This window comes from Lithobates pipiens, unplaced genomic scaffold, assembly GCF_037356315.1.
Source record: "Lithobates pipiens isolate NorthernLeopardFrog02 unplaced genomic scaffold, aLitPip1_a1.2 Scaffold_22, whole genome shotgun sequence".
Taxonomy (NCBI): domain Eukaryota; kingdom Metazoa; phylum Chordata; class Amphibia; order Anura; family Ranidae; genus Lithobates; species Lithobates pipiens.
In genome coordinates, this window is record NW_027507784.1 from 250,528,363 (window position 1) to 250,552,962 (window position 24,600).

At 41.7% G+C, this 24,600-nt stretch overlaps 1 protein-coding gene across 1 annotated transcript in view; it reads right to left on the minus strand.

The window, feature by feature from the left end:
* Positions 1–9,903: 9,903 nt before the first annotated feature.
* Positions 9,904–24,600, minus strand: part of SMG1 (SMG1 nonsense mediated mRNA decay associated PI3K related kinase) — a gene marked incomplete in the record, with an annotated part of 420,057 nt that continues 405,360 nt past the window's right edge. Inside the window, 6 exon segments of the mRNA XM_077448938.1 lie at positions 9,904–12,414; positions 16,455–16,561; positions 18,078–18,257; positions 19,577–19,683; positions 19,860–20,071; positions 20,849–21,079. Of these exon segments, the coding sequence (XP_077305064.1) occupies positions 12,337–12,414; positions 16,455–16,561; positions 18,078–18,257; positions 19,577–19,683; positions 19,860–20,071; positions 20,849–21,079 (915 nt within the window).

The window sequence follows — 24,600 nt, forward strand, 5'->3', positions numbered from 1 at the left end:
TATGTATTTTCTACATGTTGGAAAAAGTCACAATATGCTATGGGATATTTTTATAGAATTTTTTATTTATTTTTTTGTTACTAGTAATGGTTAACTGTACTAATGACACTGGTAGGGAAGGGGTTAACACCAGGGGGCAATCAAAGGGTTAAATGTGTTCCTAGAAAGTGCTTTCTAACTGTGTGGGGGGAGATGCTTAAAATGTGTGAAGACAGATCTGTGTTCCTGTTTAGCAGACGCACAGGATCTCGGTCTTCCTTACTAACAGAATGGCGATCTAACTTGTTTACATTGGCAGACCACCGTTCTGCCTCTGATGGAAACGATTGTCTGTACCCAGTGGACATCTGGTCCACCCGACCCACTAATTAGCTCTCGGTGTGTCCAATCAAAGCGGCAGTGGGTCAAACAGCGCACAGACCCGCAAGTGTAGAAGTACCATACCTGTGCGTGCTTCTGCTCACAGGAGATGCAGTTCCACAGAAAATGTACGTGGTTATATGTGCGTTTATTGTTCTTTATTTTCTTAACTCTTTAAACATTTATTTTGAACATACAGTAGAGAAATTCTGTGACCAATGCATGTAATGTAACAGTGCAATATATATGTGGGGCTTTGTGAGGGTGTGGCTTGTGCGTGGGTGGGTGGTGACAAAGGGGGCCCCATGATCCCCTATTGCCCGGGGGCCCCATGAGTTGTCAGTCCGCCCCTGGGCTCCGGCCACTCACAGCGCCGGAGCCGCGATACCCGGAAGAGACGCTGAGGGAGCATGTCAGCTCCCTCGGCGTGGATCGGGCCAGATGTCGGGGCCTCGTTCTAAGGTATTTCATAATGAGCTAGTATGCGGTGCATACTAGCTCATTATGCCTTTTGCTTTGCAGGTTAAAAAAAAAAAAAAAAAAAATTTGCGGGTTTACTACCGCTTTAAACCCCAAACTAGTAAAAGGAGCCATGTAGCCAAGAGAGGGGAGGAAAAAACCAAACAAAAAAAACCCTGTGTACCTGTTCACCATATTTAATCTTCCCTCCCTTTCCCTTCTCTCAGCTTTCTTCCTTTCTTTGCCCTATGTGCAGAAAAATTTTCTTTACCAACTTTAAATCAAAACACGCTTTACCTCCTGTTTTTGTACTAATACACTTCACTACCTCAAACTTAATTTTTGATTTCCCTTAATAAATTCGTTTTTCCATTCCTTTTCCCCTCCTCCCTAGCCCCCCCCCCCCCCCCACAAGCCTACTTAGGCTAACCCTTGGGGCATAAAATATGGTCTCTTCATTAACCCTTTCCCCAGTCCACCCCTCCAATCTAATACCTTGTGTAGAAAGCATACTCTTCCTTCTGCGTTTATACTCACTGTGGGCATCCTCTCATATTCCCAACTATCCTCACTCTCCCCTGCGGCTCCAAAAAAAAAAAAAAAAAACATTTCCAATGTTATGCATTACATATCAGTCCACCGATATGCCCCTACAAGTCCTTTTTATTCTCTTCCATCCATTTTGTGGCTCCTCCAGCTGAATCGAAAAAGTGGGTGGTAGCCAACGCAGTTACATGCAAACGAGCTGGATACACTAATGTGTATGTGATCTTATGGTCCCGTAAACTATGTTTAATATGTAAAAACTCTGCCCTGCGTCTTTGTAAATCCAGGGAGTAGTCTGGGTATAAAGAGATCCTGGATCCATTATAAAAAATGTCCCCCATTTCCCTAGCTTTCTGTAGCATAGCCAACTTGTCCTTATAATTAAACACTTTCATTATCAATGATCTAGGGTGTCCGCCTGATTTAGATGTTCTAGTTGGCACCCTATGAGCTCTCTTGATCGCAAAGGAATGTGAGAATGTCTCTGCCCCAAATGTGTCCCTGAGCCATTTTTCCATAAATTCTACTGTACGAGTACCCTCACTACGTTCTGGCAGGCCTACCACCCTTATGTTTTTTCTTCTGAGCCTATTTTCCATTTTGTCCTTTATAAGTGTCCAAATACTGTTGCATGATTTTGAACTCCTGTTTCATTGGGTATAGGCTATCCTCAACCTGACTTAGCCTCTCCTCCAATATAGTTCTTTCCACAGTTTTTTGTAGCTCTTGGCTCATAAAAGTTAATTCTTCTTTAATATCTTTTAATAGATCGCTCAGGCTGCCCAACAAGTTTTTGCAAACATTTACGGCAATTAACACATCTTTAAATGTTGATTCCGCTTCATTTGATACATTTAAATCAGAGGCAAATAAAGTGCCAGTTCCTGGAGTAACCCCCTGTAGAGATTTCTTACTGCCCGTTTTTGCTGTTGAAGGCATTAGAGGTAATCCCGATATTGTGCCCTGGCTCCGATGCCCCATCTGAAGTTTTGCTTGCTCTTGTTTAGCTGGCGATTGCCCAGGAGTGTGCGCGTACTTCTCTAATTTAGCCGCCGCCTGGACCCCTTTTTTCCTTTGCTGGGTATTTTGAGAGGCTAAGTTTTCCTGCTGCTGCGGCTCATCTCCTTTCTTCCCCCTCGTCATAGCCAGTTTGCTGTACACTCTCCAGCGAGTTTAAAAATGCTAGGATGTTAAAGTAAATAAATATACAAGAATGGCAAAGGCTAAAAAGCCTGCATGACTTGTGCAGCCCTCTTATAGTGTGTGCTGTGTTCAGTACAATGTCCTGTGCCGCCTGTCTCCTTCCACACACTGACTGACCTGTCCCAGCGTGTTCCTTCCTCCAATAAACCACCAGGCTCCAAGTCGTACCAGCTACCACCTCCCTTCTGTGTTAGTAATCAAGGGAGAAGACCAGTCTCAAGCATCCAGCCTGACAAAGAAAAAAAAAAAAAAAAAGCCATCCAGGCACGTCTCACCACCACCACCGCTCTCTGCTTGTCTCAGCTTCCACTCTCCTCGCGAGACTGGGCTAGGAGAGTTACCACGTTGACCAGACGCCAGCGGGGCTGCGTCACCGCTCTCGTCCTCACCTTCCCTCGTTCTGCGGTTCCACGGCTTCACAGCTCTCGGCAATGCCCCGGTAAGGAACCTCGGGGGGGCAACAAAGGCAAGCTCAGAGTGAACACAAGCGGGCATAAGGCGCACACCGGTGCACTAGCTACCGGCCGCTATCAAATTAGCATAAAGGTCCTGCGGAAGGAGCCGGAGAGGACTCCACACATGTCCACTCACTCCCTCATCGGACCATGCCTTTTCTTTACTTTTGTTTTTTACACTGTCCTTTAAAAAAAAATTAAAAAATTTGGTCACTTGCATTCCTATTACAAGGAATGTAAACATCCCTTGTAACAGAAAAAAACATGATAGGACCTCTTTAAAGCAGAGGTCCTGCCAATTTTTTTTTTTTTTTTAAAGTCTGCAGCTACTGACTTTCAAAATATGGACACTTACCTGTGCTGGATATGGCAGATATCCACGGGTACCTGCGGATATCTATGCCTGTAAGTGGGAGCAAATACCTGGATTATACAGGTATCTGCTCTGCCCTTCCCCCTGAAAGGTGCCAAATGTGACACCGGATGGGGGAAGAATTCCAAAAAGCAGAAGTTCAATTTTTGGGTGGAACTCCGCTATAATGCGAGATCTGGGGTCAAAGGGCCTCAGATCTCACATTTAGACTTCAATGCAATAAAAAAATAAGTTTTGAAAAAAAAAAAAAAAAAACGCAACAATTTCCCCTTTTAGAGCATTAGGCAGAAGTGACGCTTGATGTCGCTTCCGTCATCCAATGCTATGGAGCAGATTGGGGCCATCGTTCCCTCACTTGGCATCCAGTCTCACAGGGGAGAGGACACGATTGTCTCTGCTGTAATGGAGAACCCAAGGCATTAGTAAAGCTGACTGAGCTCTTTGCACACTTATTGGACCGTCAAATTCGTACAAACCAACATTACCGGTCTCAAATTCTAGGAGTATGGGCACAAGTGTGGTCGAATGCTGGCCAGGACTCCCTGAAAAGCGATGTGCTCATATGCATATTCATAAGCTTTGCTCTCCTGCTGGAGACATGGATGCCCATTCCTTCAAAATCACCTCGGTGTTCCGTGAATACTATACTTAACTTTATAATCTGGGCTCCTCCCGATGCTCAGGCGGCCAGGCTGTCTAGCATACATGAATATTTGGCCTCAGCAGGCCTTCCTCAGACTGAAGAGCAGAGGTCCACTTTGGAGTCCCCCATCGATTCAACTTGAAGTTGAATCAATAGTGAAATCCTTGCCTGGCGGAAAGAGCCCTGGCCCGGATGTATACACCAAGGCATAGTTTATTACCCTTATGATGTGTCCTATGTGTAGCCATTTTAATTCTATAGCAGGTGGCAGCCAGATTCCTTCTGAGGCTTTATTGGCTCATATTATAGTTCTCCCAAAGGACGGTAAGGACCATACCCTACCACAAGATTACCATCCCATTTCGCTGCTAAATGCGGACACAAAAATTCTGGCGAATCGCCTGAAACATCTTAAGCCCCATATTATACATCCAGACCAAACAGGATTTATTGTGGTTCGTGAGGCTAGATATGACTCCCACAGGACAATTCAACTTATACACTGGGTGCATAGACGTCAGGACCCATGCCATACTTGATCCTACTGACGCAGAAAAAGCGTGATTGTGTGGATTGGACTTACCTTAAGGCAGTCCTGGAGATCCTGGGGTTGGGATCGAACATGTTTACATTGATCATGGCCCTATACTCAGCTCCTAGTGCCCAGGTTAAGGCAAGTGATCTTTTTTCTTTCTTCCAGGTTCACCATCAGGAATGCACGAGGCTTGGGTGCCTTCTTTCGACCCTCCTTTTTGCTTTAGTTCTCAAACCTTTTTTACACACTGTAAGGGCGAACATGGATATCAAAGAACTGACAGTGGGCAATACTGAGCATAAGTTGTCAGCTTATGCAGATGTGCTCTTTCACCTTACTTTTCACCCTTGTCTCATTGCCTAATCTGATGCGAGAACTTCAGTTTGGGACTCTGCATTCTTCCATGGCAAACAGCCTGCAGACAGCCTTCCCCTTTACTTGGGCCAAATCCTCACTGAAGTATTTGGACATTCAGCTCACCGACAGCTTTGATACCCTATATGCTAACAATTATCCCATGTTAGCCACAGTTAAGCGAGATTTAGCCTCCTGGACTAAGATAATCTTCACTTGGGTGGGAGGGGTGAATATCATAAAAATGAATATCCTCCCACGGATACTTTTTTATATGCAGATGGTGCGGATACCCCTGCCCAGAGGTTTCTTTAACCAGATTAGCAGTACATTGACCAGGTTCATGAGGAATTAGACCACAAAACGCTTTAAGAACGCTGCAGCGTGCAAAGAAACAGGGTGGTCTGGGAATCCCAGCTGATCAGAAGTATTACAGGGCCATAGTTCTCCAATGGATCCTGAACTGGCGTTCCCATACTCCAGCTAAGCTATGGGTATCATCGGAAAAATGTATGGCAGGCAGAAACTTGTCTAACACCCTATGGCTGGCACGGGAGCACAGGGGGCTGTCATATGGCATGTCTCCTTTGAGGACCCATGCTCTTAGAGTTTGGGATCTAATCAGCTATGGGAGCAGGCCTCCCCCCCCCACTCCAGTGTCCCCATCGGCTCCGCGTGTTTCTCTGCTTTCCCCCGGTGAACAAATTACTTTCTTTGGACCATGGGTGGACGATGGTAATGACAGTTGTGATAAATTCCTAGAGAATGGTAACTTGCTGGCCTTTGAGGTTCTAAAGGCCCAGCATGGTGGCTTAGCTATAGACTTTTGGTGTTCGACAACTCCATTTTTTTGCACAGCATGGCCGTACTATTAGGGACATATTCTCTTACACCTTTCGAACAGCTTTTCATAGCTGAAGAACCTATACCTCACATTATCTGATCAATTGGGCTCTGCCACTCCCAACGCCAAACCTTTGTCCGGCATGGGAACACGACTTAGGGCTCGTGTTCTTTGAGGCTCAGCAGACCCACCTGTACCAGCTTACCCTTTCTAGTTCACTGGATTCCAAAATGCAAGAGTCAAACTAAGATTCTATCACGCTGGTACAGAGCGCCTGCTGACCTGTTGTGTATTTATACCTCTAAATCTGCTGGGGAGGGTGTGGTCATAGAGGCCCTCTGCTGCATCTGTGGTGGGAAGGCCCTGTGATAGAGCCCTTCTGGAAGGACATTAAACTCAAATACAAGATATTCTTGGTCTAGACTTTCCCCTATCCCCGGTACGTTTTCTCTTCTACGCCCCTCCTCTGCCGATTAGTCATAAGAAAAGTGTACTGCCTCATCTGCCAATATATTGGAAGCACGCACAAATTCCTAGTAGAGACTAGTAGCTATGAGAGGTGAATGGGATCAGGGATGCAGAGGACTGGATAGCAATTTGAAAGAGCACACGCAAACACTTCAACAGCATATGGGTTGTATGGTTAGAATTTTTTGTGGTATAGTTAATTTAGTGTCCCTGCGGATTATTTTATGTAGGGAGAACGAAAAGAGTATTAAGAGTACGCATAGCTGAACATCTGACAAACAAAAAATGGGTTTAGATTTCATAGCGTATCCCTTCATTTTAAAGAAAAGTACCATCAGGATCCCTCTTTACTACAATTTATTGGAATTGATATTGTTCAGCCTTCATGGAGAGGCTCGAACCGCCTGAAGGATTTGTCACAAAGGGAAATTCGTGGATTTTTCTCTTAAAATGTTTAGCCCCTAAGGGGTTAAATATTGAGTTAGATCTTAGCAGTTTTATTAACAATTTTTAAATAAAAATACGTTTTATTTTTATTTTGAGGACAATTGTGTGGCTCAAATTTAATCTGCTGGATACTAATATTATATTAAATGTACATTAATAGCATGTGGTTATAATGAAGATAAAACTACAGCGCTTTAATGTAGAAAATAGGTGTCGCCTAGGAGATTTATATTAGGAGGTGGTACACCTAGTTCTAAAGAGGAGGGGAGCAAGTTATTGTAATTACATTTAGTCACCATTAAGGGATGTAGGCCAATAGAGTTAAGCCCTGGGACTAGGTGTGCAATAAGGGATAAGATCAGTTTTCAGGGACTACCCGATAAAAAATTATACATTATTTATTAATTTTATTTCATTTTAATTTGTAATTTTATAAAAAGAAAGATCTTTTTTAGTAGCTACATGTGGCGGGTTATGAAACGGTTACTGTAGCTTGTTTTCCAGCTAAGTTCATTCAGATCATTAGATTTTATTTCATTTTATTGCCATTTTTTAAATGCTTTAATTCGATTTATAATGGATACCTATTTAGCCTTACACAAGATTGGATTTGGTTTTTGATAAACTCAGTTTGATGACTAATTATGTGGTCACGGTATGGGTGTTTGAGATGCATAGGCTTGGTGACCCCATGTTAGTACATCTTATGGCCACATGGAGTAGAACTCTACATTTTGATCATGGTTATATGAGAAGACAGGATTACAACGTATAATGTAAAAAAAATGTATACATGTCTGTAAAAGATCCTATATAAATCAATTGCTTGGAGTAGCATTTGAATGACATATTGCATGACATATGTAGTATAACAAACGCTTATTCAGTAGAACATTAATCTCTTGCTAGGATGTAATGCTCATTTGCTCATTAACAACATAGGTGATTGGTAGATTATACCAGCAGGGACACGAGATGTGCGCAGGCGCTGTGGTGGATCTTGTGAATGGGAGGGATAGGAGGGTATAAAAGGATTGGATTGTCGTGCCGTGCAGCCAACCCCATGAGGAAGTCAGTGTATGACAAAACATCGGGGCGTGGCTGTGCGGCAATCACCAGTAACGTGTAGCGTTTGGAGCTGAATGAGGAAGTGGTGATCCGAATCTGTGTCTGGGTGACCGAAGAGGGGGTGAGATTAACGCTAATACGCTCGCACAACTCGGGTCCGCCATGGCCACAGTCCAACATTGTGCTGTTCAGGAGTGAGGCTTGCTGTGATTTTGATATTAATTTGCTGGCTTTTGAGTTGTAAAATGTGAGTGTAAAGGTTGAAGTTTTTTGCGTTTTAATAAATTGGTTTATACGATTTTACACTATTGGAGCACCTTTATTATTTTACATGTGGAATATCTGAACTTGCACAGTGGATGATTGGAGCAACGACTCACTATTTGCCGTTTGGTTTAAAAGGGCTTAAGCCTGATAGGAAAGTGCAGGCACTAGGAGTCGCTGAGTGCGTTTCTTAAGGGAGAGGAATCACTGATCACTTTAGTGTGGTGGATGGAACAAGAAGATACATTATTTCAAAGGATATTTTGGACACTTTATGAACTTTGTTTTGAATTTTCTTTGTTTATATACAAGTGTTTGCCACATTTATTTGGTTCACTCATCACAGGGTGCTACAATTGTTTATTCACACATGTTTTCTATACCATTTAGTTTGGCGTCACTTTTTTTTGAAGAGGTAGTTATAAATTTATATGTAAGCGCCACAATTTTTTTCCTTTTATCTGGTTTTAGTTATAAAGGGTAAAAATACTATTTGCATAATATCCAATAAATAAATACAATTTCTTCATCAGTTTAGGCCAACATGTATTCTTCTAAAAAAAAAAAAAAAAAAAAAAAAAAAGCGTACATTTGATTGGTTTGCACAAAAGTTACAGTGTACAAAATACGGGATAGATTTATGGCATTTTTATTATTTTGTATAGGAAATGGTGGTGATTTTTAATGGGACTGCGACATACAGATCGGACACTTTTTGGAATCAGTGACATTTATACAGCGATCGGTGCTATAACAAATGCACTGATTACTGTATAAATGACACTGGCCGGGAGGAGGTTAACACCAGGGAGCATCCAAGGAGTTAAATGTGCTCCCTGGGAGATGTTTCTACATGTGGGGGTAGGGGACTGACTAGGAGTACAGAGATCGCTGTTCCTAATCACTAGGAACACACGATCACTCTGTACTTTCCTGTCAGAAAGGGGATCTATTTGTTTACATTAACAGATCCCCTTTCTGGGTCTCTGTGGAGACCGATGTACAGCTACGGAGATTCGACCTGAACGAGCTGACCAGCCACAGCATAATGTCAGCAAGCGGATAATGCATTCTCTGCATTAAATCTAAGTTCACCTTTAAAGAAAATCCGTAAGGTGACCTTACACTGGAGCCCTTCCCCATGCCCCCTGTACCAGATTGTCATGATCCCTAGCTGTCAGACACCGAAAAGCCACTTCACAGGTCTGTGGATTGGAAATCCCGGCAGCTTTCTCTCCTCTCAGTTCTGAAGGTATGGGCTAGATGGCTTCTAATTGGTCAGCACCGTCCATATGATGGTGCTGAGCAATTGGAATCCATGTAATCCGTACTGACTTAGCAATTTGGACACGCAATTAAGCCGTGGGGGTTTCAAATCCCCCGGACCAGTGAAATGGCTTTTCGATATCTGACAGCTGGGCATTGCAGCAATCTGGGACAGCTGGACCGGGTGGGAAGGGGAGTGGGGTCCAATGTAAGGTCACCTTACAGATTTTCTGTAAAGGTGAACTTACACTTTAAGGTTAAAAAAACCTAAGCTACAGGATACCCCAACCTCATAACACACACCTTTATACTTACCTGAGCTCAATTTTGATCCAGTGCTGTGAATGAGAGCAGCGTCTCTCACAGGGAAGATTATTAGCAAAGAGCGTGAGGGCAGGGCATCTCAGGATCAAGCCAGCACTAGTGCCCCATAGAAAGCGGCACTAGCAGGGGACCTCAGAAAAAAAGGATCAGCTGCTCTGTGCAAAACCACAGAGCAGATAAGTGACATTTATTTTTTTACTAAAAAAGTTTTACAATCCACTTTAATTTTGTTTCTTTTAAATTACATTTACACAAGTGTTTAAAAAGGGAAAAAAAAAATCAGTACATAATGCATTAATCGCAAGTATTTTATTTAAACAATTAAGAATCTGATTCTTCATAGATGTTTGTAATTGAAAGTAGAAATGCAATATTACAGGTGCCTGAAGTGCATTAAACGTTAACATCTCAGAAGAAATTAAAGTAATGCAGATTTTCCACTTTTATCTACAGCTCACAAAAGGATTTTTGCTTGTGGGAGTAAAGTTAAATTCCATTACATTGAATTCTGACATACAAAGTCTTACCATCACCATAACTGTATAGCAGTGTTTGCTGGTACACAAAACAGGCATGCATTACTCAGCATTTAATTACTCTTAGCCAGCCAACTAGAGCAAATAAGGCTGTCATTCTTATACAAACTGAAATTTTCACTAACTGCAAATATTAGAATTTGTTAATACTTCAGACTGGGAGAAAAGATTGCCATTAGCAGACTTAATGGTCCTGTCGTCAAAGAGGACTGGTTACAATACAGTGATGTGCTGCAGACCTCTGTGGCAGGGAGGATTAACGATACACACACACAAAATGCTTACTATCTTGAATATTGCTGGTATAAACGGTTTTCCCTAACGGCAACTGCTGGTTGAATGGATATTCTTTTTAACAGACATAATGTGTGCTCTTGTATTAAACCCAACAACGTTTTAAAAGTCACAAATATGTAGGTAATACAAGTGGGGAAAAGGGGCACAAAAAGAAACCCAGTAGGGATGACTGCAAGAAAACACTTAAAATTAGAATGGATCTGTTTCAGCATCACCAAATCAGATTCAGACGACAAAAATGAAAAAAAAAAAATGACAAAGGAATCACAATTATGTGAATTTCTGCGAAACACTGTTCTCATAGCCACCCATGTGCAATGTACTACAAAATGTATCCAGAAGGAAATACCAAATAAAAACTTAGGCTGAAGAAATACTTTAATGGATCTCATTAAAGGAAAATCTTGCAATTTTCTATGAGGGATTAACGTGTCATATAAAAACATGGAAAAGAATGCAGGAAGCTGGATTTTCTTCCCACAGAAACTGGATTCTAGCTGTCATTTCTGTAGTGCAGGTTTTAAAATGAAAACAAGAACCTGACTCGTTACTATGGGCAACACGTCTCCACTTTCACTTGCCTCTACCATTCTAGAATACCCAAGATCTGTACATCAACTGAATTACAAAAATAGAATATGTTGACCTGTTAAACAAATTTCTTAAATAAGACATATGCCACATAAGGTCTTAAGACCTCACAAATGAAAGTAGCGCATATCTGGCAGAAAGCCATACTTCTCGGGTAATATTAGAAGGGTTAAAACAAAGCATGGAGGTGTTAAAAGCTTAAGTGTAAAACAAATATTTTTCATTCAAAATGTAAATTAAACACCACTGCAGTCTCCCTCCACCAGAAGTTCACTTTATTATAACTGTCATCAAGTGACAAGCTTAACTACTTAGACTATGCTATTTAAAAAAAAAAAAAAGAAAAAAAAGAAGAGAAAAGAGGGGAGGAGGACGCACATCAGTTAAGCGTATGGAAATACACAAAAGTTGGGAAGTGTGGGTTATGTAAATTTTTAAGAAGCAGAACCAGTGCTGGGCTTATTTCAATGTAATGGGTTGATCCTTCATGTATTTTTGCATGGGTCACACAAAAAAGGCAAGATATATTTTTTGCATTGGGTACTAAGTGAATGAAATACTTCTGAAAAGTATTAAGTGTCTCTAGATATATGCCCAGCTACCAAACAAAAAAGTGTTAGTATGAATATAGTGTGAAAAGTAAACAGGTATTCTAACTACAAGAAATGAGGGGAAGAAAAGAATGGAAAACAAGGTTTTTTTCTTCTTTTCAGAAGTCCACCTAACTTCACAATTCTGTTCTTTGGCTGTTTTCAGCTAGTTTTCAGAGGCCATGCTTCATCTCCTAGCCTCTTCTGTGCTAAGCTGGCTAACTCAACCAGCAGCATTGCCAAGCAACAAGAGTAACCCAAGAAACGGACAGCATTCTCTTCACTGCAAATCCTTGATGGCCCCAGTGTTCCCCCCTTGACGAACAGGGTTTAGCATATCTTCAATTGTTGACAGGGTCACATGGAAGAGTTCTAGATCACCATGCGGTCTGGAGGATGCCGATTTCTTTCTGCAGCAATTTCTCAGCTGTACTGTCAGATCTTCCACAGCAGAAAGACAATCACTTTACCCAGACGGTGAGCATTGTACTCTGTGCCCTTGGGGTTGCTGACCACTGGTGTTTAACGTTGCTCTGGGTGCAGCGTTCCTGTGGGATTCCCGTTCCCACTGCACCAGGATTTCCTAGATTACCACATATTAAGCCCCAGTATACATCACCACCGGCCTTGGCGCGGCTGTGGATGCCTGAGACTTGACTGATTCTGGTGGATTGCTGACTGTGCTGAACCAGGCTGGTCTGCCGTCTTCTAATTCACACCCAAGCTGTCCAACCTTCATACAGCTGTGCCAGGTTATCTAGATTTGTTGCCTCCTTAATCACAAAATCCACCTAATAAATGTTAACAGAAGTGTTAAAGAAGTGTAAAAAATGTATGGTTAACACACAAGGTAAATGCTAGCCTGTGCCCCACTTCCACCATGATTTCTGACCCACCTGGACTTAAGTCATCATTAGATGCCACACATGCACAGATTTACCAACTCTGGAATGTACACAGAGCCAAACAAGATGACATTCAAATTACAAAGGAGGAAGATGAGGAACAAAATAAAAAATAAAAAAGGGAGAGTGGGTAAGGAAAACAAATGAATGCATTAGACATGGTTGCCAGTAGGGCCTCATTCACACATGGGTGCACTGATCAGTACACCCCCCCCAGAGGGCTATGTTTACTTGTCCAGGTGGCATAGCTAGTCCTTGCAGTCTGTCTGTTCGAATCAATGATATATATATATATATATATATATATATATATTTTTTTTTTTTTTTTTTACATAAAGCATTGCTTCAGCTACATTCGGTACAAAGTGCTAGCTTCCAGCTGTGAGACAGACTTCTTGTCTCACACCCGGAACAATATCAAGTTGGTCCAAGTGGTGTTCAACCATTTATAGGCAGCTTTGTATTCTGTGAATGAAATACAAAATTTCCTCTTGTAGGCTAAGGCGGAGAGGGGGCTGATGACAGCAGAACGTCCGCCAATAAAAGGAAATTTTGTATTTCATTCACAGAATACAAAGCTGCCTATGAATAGCTGAGCGCTTCTCATATTGGCTCAATATTGTTCTGGGGTCTGAGAATGGAAATTTCTGTCTCACAGCTGGAAGCTAGCACTGTGTACTGAAGCTACATTTTGTACATAGAGTGCTTAGAACTGCTGCAGCACTTAGTGAAGGAAACTGTTTGGACCAAACAAACTATTGAAAGTGAAACAAAGCATGAAAATAAGCTTTAAGACTTTTTTGGTGGTGGCGGAGGGGGGGGGGGGGTTGTCGGGTGGTGCAGCAGGTGAGTTGCTGGGGACCCACTGCAAGAGTTTCAAACGTAATGCATCATTCTGGGGTAAAGATAGGCTGAATATGAAGAGGTTCTGTGCAGATCTATTATCAGTCTCCTACCCTTACAGATAAAACTGCTCTCCTTACCAGTCATCATATCATAAATGATCGGCACAAGCAGCGGGATGCATGAAGAGGTTTCAAAGGAGACAATTACAAGCTAACTATACACACTAGGGGCCCTAATCAAATAATATGGCTGAAATTGTCCTTTAATTTTTTTTATTATCCTTGCAGTGAGCCAATAATTGTTTGTTTGAGAAAAACAACAACCAATTTATGAACTGGATTATCTGAGAAAATGAAACACCAAACATTTTTCAGCCTGAAAATACAATTGAAAGAAAAGGCAGAACATAAGGCAAAGGGATTATATCTAAAATACTATTAGTTTATTTGCTTCATTAAAATCAGCAACAGATGCTTTTAAAAATAATCCTTAAATGGGATAATACAGTTCTAGCCCCACAGACCAGAAATGAAGACCAATCAGTCAATATCATGCAACGTATATACACGTGAATTGCCATATACAGTCATAAATATTGGGACAGACAATTCTAATAATTTTGGCTCTATACACCACCACAATGTATTTGAAATGAAACGAACAAGACGTGCTTTAACTGCAGACTTTCAGCTTTAATTTGAGGGTGAACAGTGTAGGAATTACAACAGTTTGTATATGTGCCTCACACTTTTTAAGGGACCAAAAGTAATGAGACAGATTAACAATCATCCATCAAACTTTCACTTTTTAAATACTTGGTTGCAAATCCTTTGCAGCCAATTACAGCCTGATGTCTGGAACGTATAGACATCACCAGATGCTGGGTTTCATCTCTGGTGATGATCTGCCAGGCCTCTACAGCAACAGTCTTCAGTTCCTGCTTGTTCTTGGGGCATTTTCCCTTCAGTTTTGTCTTCAGCAAGTGAAATGAATGCTCAATCGGATTCAGGTCAGGTGATTGACTTGGCCATTGCACAAATTTCCACTTCTTTCCCTTTGGTTGCTTTCGCAGTATGCTTCGGGTCATTGTCTATTTGCACTGTGAAGCGTTGTATAATGATTTCTGAAGCATTTTGCTGAATAGGAGTAGAAAATATTGCCCGAAACACTTCAGAATTCATCCTTCTACTTTTGTCAGCAGTCACATCAATAAATACAAGAAAACCAGTTCCATTTGCAGCCATACATGCCTACGCCATGACACTACCACCACCCATGCTTCACTGATGAGGTGGTATGCTTTGGATCATGAACAGTTCCTTTCCTTCTCCATGCTCTTCTCTTCCCTTCACTCTGCTACAAGTTCATCTTGGTTTCATCTATCCATAGGATGTTGTTCCAGAACTGTGAAGGCTTTTTTAGATGTTGTTTAGCAAACTCTAAACTGGCCTTCCTATTTTTGAGTCTCACCAATGGTTTACATCTTGTGATGAACCCTCTGCATTCACTCTGGTGAAGTCTTCTCTTGATTGTTGACTTTGACACACATACGCCTACCTCCTGGAAAGTGTTCTTGATCAGGCCAACTGTTGCGAAGGGTATTTTCGTCACCAGGGAAAGAATTCTTTGGTCATCCACCACAGTTCTCCATGGTCTTCCAGTGTTGTTGAGCTCACCGGTGTGTTTTCTTTTTAAGGATGTTCCAAACTGTTGATTTGGCCACACCTAATGTTTTTGCTTTCTCTCTGATGGGTCTGTATTTTCAGCCTAATGATGGCTTGCTTCACTGACAGGTCTTTGGATCTCATATTAAGAGTTGACAGCAACAGATTCCAAATGCAAATAGCACACTTGAAATGAACTCTGGACCTTTTATCTGCTCCTTGTAAATGGGATAATGAGGGAATAACACACCTGGCCATGGAACAATTGAGCAGCCAATTGTTCCATTACCTTTGGTCCTTTAAAAAGTGGGAGACACATATACAAACTGTTGTAGTTCCTACACCGTTCACCTGATTTGTAAATACCCCCAAATTAAATCTGAAAGTCTGCAGTTAAAGCACATCTTCTGTGTTTCATTTGAAATCCATTGTGGTGGTGTATAGAGTGAAAAAGATTAGAATTGTGTAGGTGTCCCAATATTTATGGACCTGACTGTATTAACGTGTAGATATCAGATCCAAATATTGATGCTTTTAATGGTGGATTCCGCCTCACTTGTTGCATGCCAGGGGATCTTAAAAACACTGAAGCACTTATGAAGGTAGCTATACATGGTAAAGGCTAACCACACTCTGAATACTGCTGTCAGAAGGGGGAAGGATACAAAAATTCAGTTTCTGCATGCTCTCAAGGGGAGCCTCAGATAGATAACTTCTGCCGCTTATAGTCTGCCACATTTCCCCATATATGTCACTCCCATTGAGTGCCCCTTCTGGCAACAGCATTCAGATTGAGGGTAGTCTTTACCATCTTCCTGCATGTATAGCCACATTGGTTTTTAAGACCCCTAGCATGTAACAAATATAGTGGTGGATTTACATGTTATTCATTAGCCCGGTTTGCCTTGTGTTACAGCTTCTTTCACCTCTGTGCCCGCCCCCAAGACCCTAGGAGCATAGCCACCATGATGCCTGACAAGATGATTTATTGTAATCTAAAAGTTTAATTGCCCTATCCTGAAGAAGCAGATTCCACTGCAATATGTGCCGATACTTGGATCTGTAATTAACACCTTAATATATGGCAATTCATGTGTATATACATTATATATGAAATGAATGATGGTGTTCATTTCTGGTCCATGTTATGCTAGACCTGTATTATACAAATACAAATAGGGATGGTTTTATACCAGCGGCTGTTGATTTTATTGAAGTGAATAAACGAAGGCATTTTAGATATTTTCACACTGCCTCATGTTCTCTGCCTGAAAGTTCAACATTTTTTAGCGCAACGGGTTTCTTTTTTTTCCCATACAATATTAGAATGTGGCACAGCGGAAGTCAATTTAAACATGAAGGCATGGTTAGTGGCGGCTTTGCACTATAAGTTTGTGTCTGTCCTTATCTACCCACCTGTTCAGCAACAGACATCCTTCTGTTGGGATCCACATCTCTTCCCTCTAGCTTGGCTTTCACTCGTTTCCAAACACTGACAGCGTAAGAATTGCGCTCTTGTACAGCTGTAACAGGAAATATGTTCAATCAAATCAAAATACTTCCTACCAGGATTCAGCTGGTGTTTGAACAGCAAACAGTATAGGTAATTTTCCCAGTTCCCCTCTGATCACCACATCATGTATAATTGGCTTGTTTTCAGTACCCCAAACTGAAAAGCATCACCACCTTTGCTGCACACTGTACAAAGGGTTAAAATCCCTTTGGTTTATTTGGTTTGCTGTGCCATTGCAATGACTCCCCTCACTTTTTCTAGACCCACACAGCAAGGCTTGGGAGAGAGAGCCCACATAATCACACCACCCCCCCCCCCCCCCCCATCAACAAGCAACTTGCTGGGGGGTACTCAAAGGCAGGAGGAGCCAGGAGCACTGGTCAGGGACCCCAGAAAAAAAAAAAAAAAAAAAAAAAAAAAAAAAGAGCGGGGCTGCTCTGCGCAAAGCCATTGCACAGAGTAGGCATTAAATGATATAAAAAAAAAAAAAGAAAAAGGACTTTAATATCACTTTTATTTATATATATATATATATATATATATATATATATATATATTTGTGAAATTAAATGATATGAACTGTTTTTATGTGAAAAATATCTTTATATTTTTTTTCATATTGGATAGAGCATTGGTCATAACCCCTGTGAGTAGGAATGCACCGAAATTTCGGCGGCCGAAACATATCTGCCGAAAAATTGTATTTTCTGCATATTGACGAAAGGAAAAAAAGTGCTGATGCATGTGCAGTAGCGCCAGGTGCTGCCCATTGCGGGGTTTAATCCCGACAGCTCAAGGTCCTGTCCTCCCCTCCTTGCAGAGCGGCGATCTCCCTGTGTTAGGGAGCTGAATGGTCTGGACGACCATAGTAACAATGTCCCACCTCCTGTGATAGGCACACTGATTCAATGCTGGGGTACTGAATCAGTGTAACGTGATCACAGGAGGCGGGACATTGTTACTGCAGCCCAGGCAATTTGAATCCAGCTCCGTACAACAGCGGGAGATCGCCGCTCTGATCTCTTGTATCATGTTTAGTCTCTGACCATCTCCTGTATCATGTCTGCTAAAGGTGCACCAAATTAAAAATGTTCTAATACTATTTGCAGTGTGTTTAAGTTTAAGTAAGAGATTGCAGACATGATACAAGAGATGGTTAGAGACTGCAGACTGCATTTTACTTGAGCTTTTCTTGCACTAAAGGAGCCAATAATGGCCAACAATAAATGAATATTAATTTAAATTAATGATATTAAAAAGTTGACTTCAAGTATATATAAAAATATAAATATTTGCCTTTAGTTATATTTTAACCAGGATTTGCAAATGTAAAGCAACCGACCCAACAGACCCATTTATAGCTGTATATTTTAATGGCATCAAAATAATGCTTGATCAACATTATAAGATAATCAACAGAAAACCTGGTCTCAAAAGGAGTTTGAAGACCGTGCACAAAGCCTCCTAAGAATACAAGTTTAAGCATAACAAGACAGCCTTTTATTAATATAGGTACATATCATTACCTTTGCCAGTCTTCGGATCCCGCACTGCTTTCTTTGGACTAGAAACAATGCTCTTGCCAGGCCCTGGAACAGTGCTCGGTGGAGTATCTGCTGATGGAACCAAGTTTTTTTGGACTGACTTTTTTGCATTCTGTGACATGCCCTCTGGCTGCATCTTTGGGACAGTGTTACTACGCACAGCTGTTTTAAAAAAAAAAGTCACATTAAAACCACTCCAAGTCAACTGAAACAAGACTTGGTACCAATAAAAAGATAATTTACCATCAAGAGAACATGACAGATATTACTCATTGCACAAATATACAGAAAAATTTGACATATTCTTTAGTCAGACACGGGGGGTGGTTTACTAAAACTGGGGCACAAACAATACGGTGCAACTGTGCATAGTAAACAGCTTCCAACTTCAGCTTGTTTAATAAAGTTTTGACAATAAAATCTAGAAGCTGACTGGTTACTATGCACCGCTGCACCAGATTCGGTGTGTACCAGTTTTAGTAAATCTCCTCCAGGTTACAAGCATAACAGAAGAAAATCAGCAACTTGTTGGTGAAAACTTTATAATATATATATATTTATGCTGCATTAAAAATTATTTTAAAAGACTGTCACTTTGCTCAGCTTGCCAAAGGAGCAAGCCTGTCCCCTCCACTGACGGTGCGCATGCTCAGAAATGTTGCCTCCAGTGACGTCAGATGCCACTGTGGGCCACATGCATGCCAGCCCTCGTGCCTGGATCCATCTCCATAAACAGCCAGTAGACGTTTCCTACAGGGACCACAAGTGATTTAGCTGCTAGGACCAGCGTGCAGAGAGGCACCGCTGTAGGACTTACCTTTCCCATGCTGACACGGTTTTACCTCTATGTGAGAGTGCTTATTATTTGTATTATAAAGTCTACAGTTCGCACTCAGAAGGCGCCTCTTCCTTTGCTTTTTCATACTATATTCAAAGCCCTGTCCTATGCGAGACTCACTAAATGAATAACTCTGGAGGATGAACTATAAGACAACTATACCAAGTACAAATAATGTACTAGGCCACAAGGCGATAAGCACTATTAAAAAGACTAATGGCCTTCATTAAAACAGGACTAAAAATTCTCCTATCCCCTACAGCCAAAGAAGATGTCATTTTAGTCTGTTTGATCTGCAGTTGCCATGGTGCTGCACATGTGATCAGTTATGACACCAGCCATTTGATGGCTTGACAGATCAGTGGAGAACTCAAGCAGCTGTCACAGCTGCCGTGTATGTAACTGCTTTGGGAAACCATTAAAATTATAGGGTTAGTTTCTGTTTAAGCAAAAAAGTGTAACACAAAGAACAGTGCAAGGCCCATTGCTACAACTCAGAATCTATCTTCTAATGATCATGCTTTAGTATGAAATGGATTTCACTGAACAAAACCATAAGACTCCACCACATTCTTAAAATTATGTGGTTGTGTTTTAATCAGTAAAAATTTTAAAGTTGCTCAGTGAATAACGTAATTATTACCTGCAGCAAAACTGGGGAGGTATGTTGAGGATGTAGTTGGACTAGCACACTCGTTTGTTGAGTCCGTTACCAAAGGTGATGCAAAACCCACCAGATTGTTATAGATACTAAAGATGAAGGGAAAAAAAAATAATAAAAATGAAAACAATGTAAAACACTGCAAATAAAACCAGGGACAGAGGTAGGTTTAGAACACCAATGCCAGGAACCAAGATGTACTCCATAGTTTAATCAACCCATAATCTTTCATACGTTGGTAACATTCGGTAGGACATGTTCTTACCTCTGGCTCTGGGTTTTCAGCTCTTTGAGAGTTGGTGTTATTTCCTGCAACATATCTATATGTTCCTGGCTGCGCACTTGGCCCAAAGCCTGAACCAGAGTAAACAGAACAGTCTGAATGTTATCTTGCCAGGCTTTGTACTCGCACAAATACTGCCTGACACTGTTCTCGTAGGGCACATCTTCACTGTCTGCCAAGGCTGCCTCTTCATCCTAAAATAAATAGATTAAAAAAAAAAATGGTTTAGTTCACTAGATACTAAAATTATGCAGATATTTAAATCCTGAGAAGGTTATGAGCCCTCTTTGAGGCCTAAACAGTCAAGTATAGCTGGCAATTTACATCTTTATTTAAAGCTGAAATCTATACACATTTTTCTTTCCCCATGCAGTGGAGCTGTGTCTGCAATGCATGGTTTAACTGCTTGTTTCTGTCTAGAGGATTGGAGATACACTTACCTAATACTCCCAAGCACAAGACTGGCCCTTGCTTGAGTAAAATGTTTTCTTTTGCTCAAAATCTGGCTTTAAATGGTCTATGGCTGGCTAAAAAATAAAATAAAAAAATAAATAAAAAAAGCCTAGGCTGCAATACTAATTGTCCTCTTCAGGGGTGTCCCCTACAGTGATCTCATTCAGCCACAAGTGGTCATCATTTTTCAGGTTGAATGATTCCAAGTGTCATTCTGTAGGTGCACAATATCTCAATGGCACCATGCACTCACACTAATGATGAAAAAGCTAGCCACCATCGAAAACCACCCACAGCTGGCAGAAGTCTCCTAGCATGACCTGAAGAGATGGCAATGCAAAAGGCAAGCATAAAAATAATTATATATATAATTATAGCATGTGGGGGAAGAGGGTGTGCAATCTAGCCAGGATTTTCTCTTTAAACTGAGGTTTACATCCCTAGAAAACATAGCCAAGCTTAATATTTAAATATATGTAAATAAAGCCCCAGATAAACAAATTAATGCAAAAGCCCACCTTTGCCATTGCTTTAAGCAAGTGTTTGACATCGCCCAGCTGCCTGTTATGACCAGTCAGCACAGTCTTGATGCAGTCCACCAAATTCTGAATGGTTTCACACACTGCCTCAATCTGCTGCTCCTTCTCACTCTGTAGATTCCTTTGATTTGACATATCATGACTCAACTGCTTGTGGGCAGAAACCAGCCATTCAGGACTTCCAATGGCACTCTCATTCGAAGGTCCCTGCTAGAAATGGACATGTGACTTTAAAATGTCTTCAGAGAATTACATGACAAAACAAAATACAAGATCTAGCTGCAAGCTAAAAATTAAAATGTATATAGTGTATCTGTAAATGTACAGAACATCTAGCCAATACACAGTTATTCTGCAAGCAAGCATTACTACTGGGCTGTAGTTGCATACACAGAGGATGCCCCTAGAAAATAAAAATCACAAAAATAAAAAAGCTATTGATAGATTATCTTAAAGTTTTGTTAATAAATCATTTAAAATTGTTCATCATAAAAGCCTGATATAGAATTTGAGGATGCAAGGATTAAAGTGTTAGTTTACCTTTACCAAAACTGTGCAGCTTTGTCTAATAGTGAATACTGCCCTTGCTATAGGTGTAGGCCATTTATGTACCTCATGAAGCCTGACATGAAAAATCCTAGGACGTTGCTAGCACATTGCTAAGTGAGGCTTAGCAATTACTGTTCCCCCTTCACCATCACAGGGGTGAGCTCGCACATGCTAAGCTCAGATCTACTTGATCAGGGGAGCGAAAGCGCATGCACGGATGAATGAATCAGAGAAAGGGCTCACTGATAGTGGAGATGAACAATAAAAGCTAGGCCTCGCTTACCAACATCTTGGGAGTTTTCAGGTCTAGCATCATGAGGCATATAAAAATAGGATTTCTTTAACAGCTTACCTGTAAAATCCTTTTCTTTTGAGGTACATCACGGGACACAGACTCAGTAATTACTGATGGATTATAGGTTATCACTAGGTGATTGGACTCTGGCACACGCTAGATGGGAAGTTCAATCCCCCATCTCCTCCCCCTACTGGAGGTACCTCAGTTTTGTAGCAAAGCAATATAAGTGTATTAGAAGAGGGGAGGGACCTCTGTGTCCCGTGATGTACCTCAAAAGAAAAGGATTTTACAGGTAAGCTGTTATAAAAATCCTATTTTCTTTCTCATACATCACGGGACACAGAGACTGAGTAATTACTGATGGGATGTCCCAGAGCAATGCTATCTGAGGGGAGGGGAACCACACAACATACCTTCATGCCTTCTCACATCCAGCTGATAAAATTTGGTGAATGTATGAACTGATGACCAGGTTGCGGCCTTGCAGATTTGAGCCATGGAAGTCTGGTGATGCACTGCCCATGAAGCACTAATAGCCCTAGTGGAGTGCGACTTGATTTGAAAAGGCAGAATTATTTTGCTTCAAACCATAAGCTTGAATAATTACTTGTCGAATCCATTTAGCAATGGTAGATTTTGACGCTGCCTGTCATCTCTTAGGACCCTCTGGCAATACGAACAAAACATCCGTTTTGCAAACCTGAGCAGGCACTTTCAGATAGGCTTTGACTGCTCTCACTGCATCCAAAGAATGTAGTGACTCCTCTTCCATAGAGCAGGGATTTGGAAAAAAGGAAGGCAGAATATCTTGGTTTAGATGAAAACCCAAGACCACCTTCGGTAGAAAACTAGGATGAGGGTGTAACACCATTCTATCCTTGTGCATTATCAGGTACGGCTCTTTACAAGAGAGGGCTGCTAATTCTGATACTCTTGGCAGAAGAAATGGCCACCAGAAAAATGAATTTCCTTGTCAACAGAACTAAGGGAATTTGATGTATCGGTTCAAAAGGCTGCTGCTGACAGAACCAAACTCAAATCCCAGGGGTTCAGAGGCGCCCTAACTGGAGGATTAAGACGCGTTACCCCTTGTATAAAGCTTCGGACCAAAGAATGCAAAGCAAGTGGACATTGAAACAGAAACGATAAGGCCGAGACTTGGCCCTTGATGGTACTCAAGGCCAGTTTCATCTCTAACCCATTTTTCAGAAATTCGAGGATTCTGCTTAGGACATATTTTCTGGGGTGCCAACCCCTGGATTCACACCAGGAGACATATGCTTTCCAGACTCTGATAAATCATTCTGGAAGCTGGCTTTCTTGCATTAATCAAGGTAGATATCACAGGGCCCCGAAAGCCGATGATTCTTCAGAATGTCGATGGGTAAGGCCCTCTCGGTCTTGGATTAACTCCATTGGATAGTCGACTGTTCCAGGACTGCCCCCCAACCTGAAAGACTGGCATCTGTTTTTACCACTGTCCAGGTACCTGGTAAAAAGGATTTTCCTTTCCACAGATTTTCAGGTATCAACCACCAGCTAAGGCTCAGACGCGTTGTAGGGGACAGATGCATCGGAACATATAACGCCTGAACCTTCTTGTTCCAGGCCAATAGGATAATGTTTTGCACAGCCTTGAATGAAACTGAGCGTAGGGAACCGCTTTGAATGAAGCCACCATCTTCCCTAACAACCTCATACGAAGACGAATAGAAGGACCCTTCTTTGCCCTGACTACCTGAATCAGTTCTCTTATAGCACTGATCTTTGCTTGAGGTAGGAATAACCTCTGCTGGGCTGTATCTATGACCAGACCCAAATACTCTAGTCTTACTGGTTTTAAAGAAGACTTCTCCAAGTTGAGGACCCAACATAGACATTCCAGGTAGTTGTGGTGTCCAAATTTTGGTCCAGGCGGGCTACCGACCGGTCTATCAAGGGCAAATCGTCTAGGTATGCTATTATTGTTATACCTTGGGTCCTTAATCTTGTCAGAGGAGGGGTCAAGATCTTTGTAAACACCCAAGGTGCAGTAGCTAGCCCGAAAGGCAGAGCTACAAACTGAAAGTGGCATTTTTCTACTTTGAATCGCAGGAATTTTTGATGAGCAGGGAAAATGGGTACATGCAGGTAGGCATCCTTAATGTCTATTGACGCCAGAAGTTCTCCTTGCAGGATGGATACTACCGGATCGATTCCATGCAAAAGGACCGTATCTTTATAAATCAGTTTAGATCTTTGAGATCTAGAATAGGTCTGACATCTCAGTTTGGCTTTGGTACCGTAAAAAGGTTTGACTAAAACCCCATTCCCTGCTCTTGCATGGGAACTACCAGGATAACTTTTTGTGACAATAGTCGCTTTAACGCTACAAGGAGACATTTTCTCTGGGTACACTTGATCTGAGGAAACGAGGAGAAGGGAATTCTCGGAATTCTAGTTTGTAACCTAGAGTTATTGTGGAGACCACCCATTTGCCCCCGAAATTCCTCCTGCCAGAGCCCTGAGAACTTTAGTAGTCTTCCCCCCACTCGAGTGAGCGGGGGCTCCCCTTCATAAGGAGGTCTTAGCGTCTTGTCTTGAAGACCTTCTCCCCCAGGACTTTTTTTTTGTCCCTGGGGTTGACTGAGTTTTAACCTTTGAGCCTGACGGAGGAGGCTGACGCGACTGCCTGGAGGCTGATGACCCTGGCACTGGAGAAAGCGCCTGTTTAAAGGAGGGGAGTTTACTCCTTTTCTTGACTGGTAAAAGGGGGCTTTTCCCACTAGAGATCCTTTGGATATAATTGTCCAAATCCTCTCCAAACAGTTTTGCACCACGAAAGGGAAATCCCGGCAGGAGTTTCTTACATGGCGATTCGGCTGACCAATTTTTCAGCCATAAG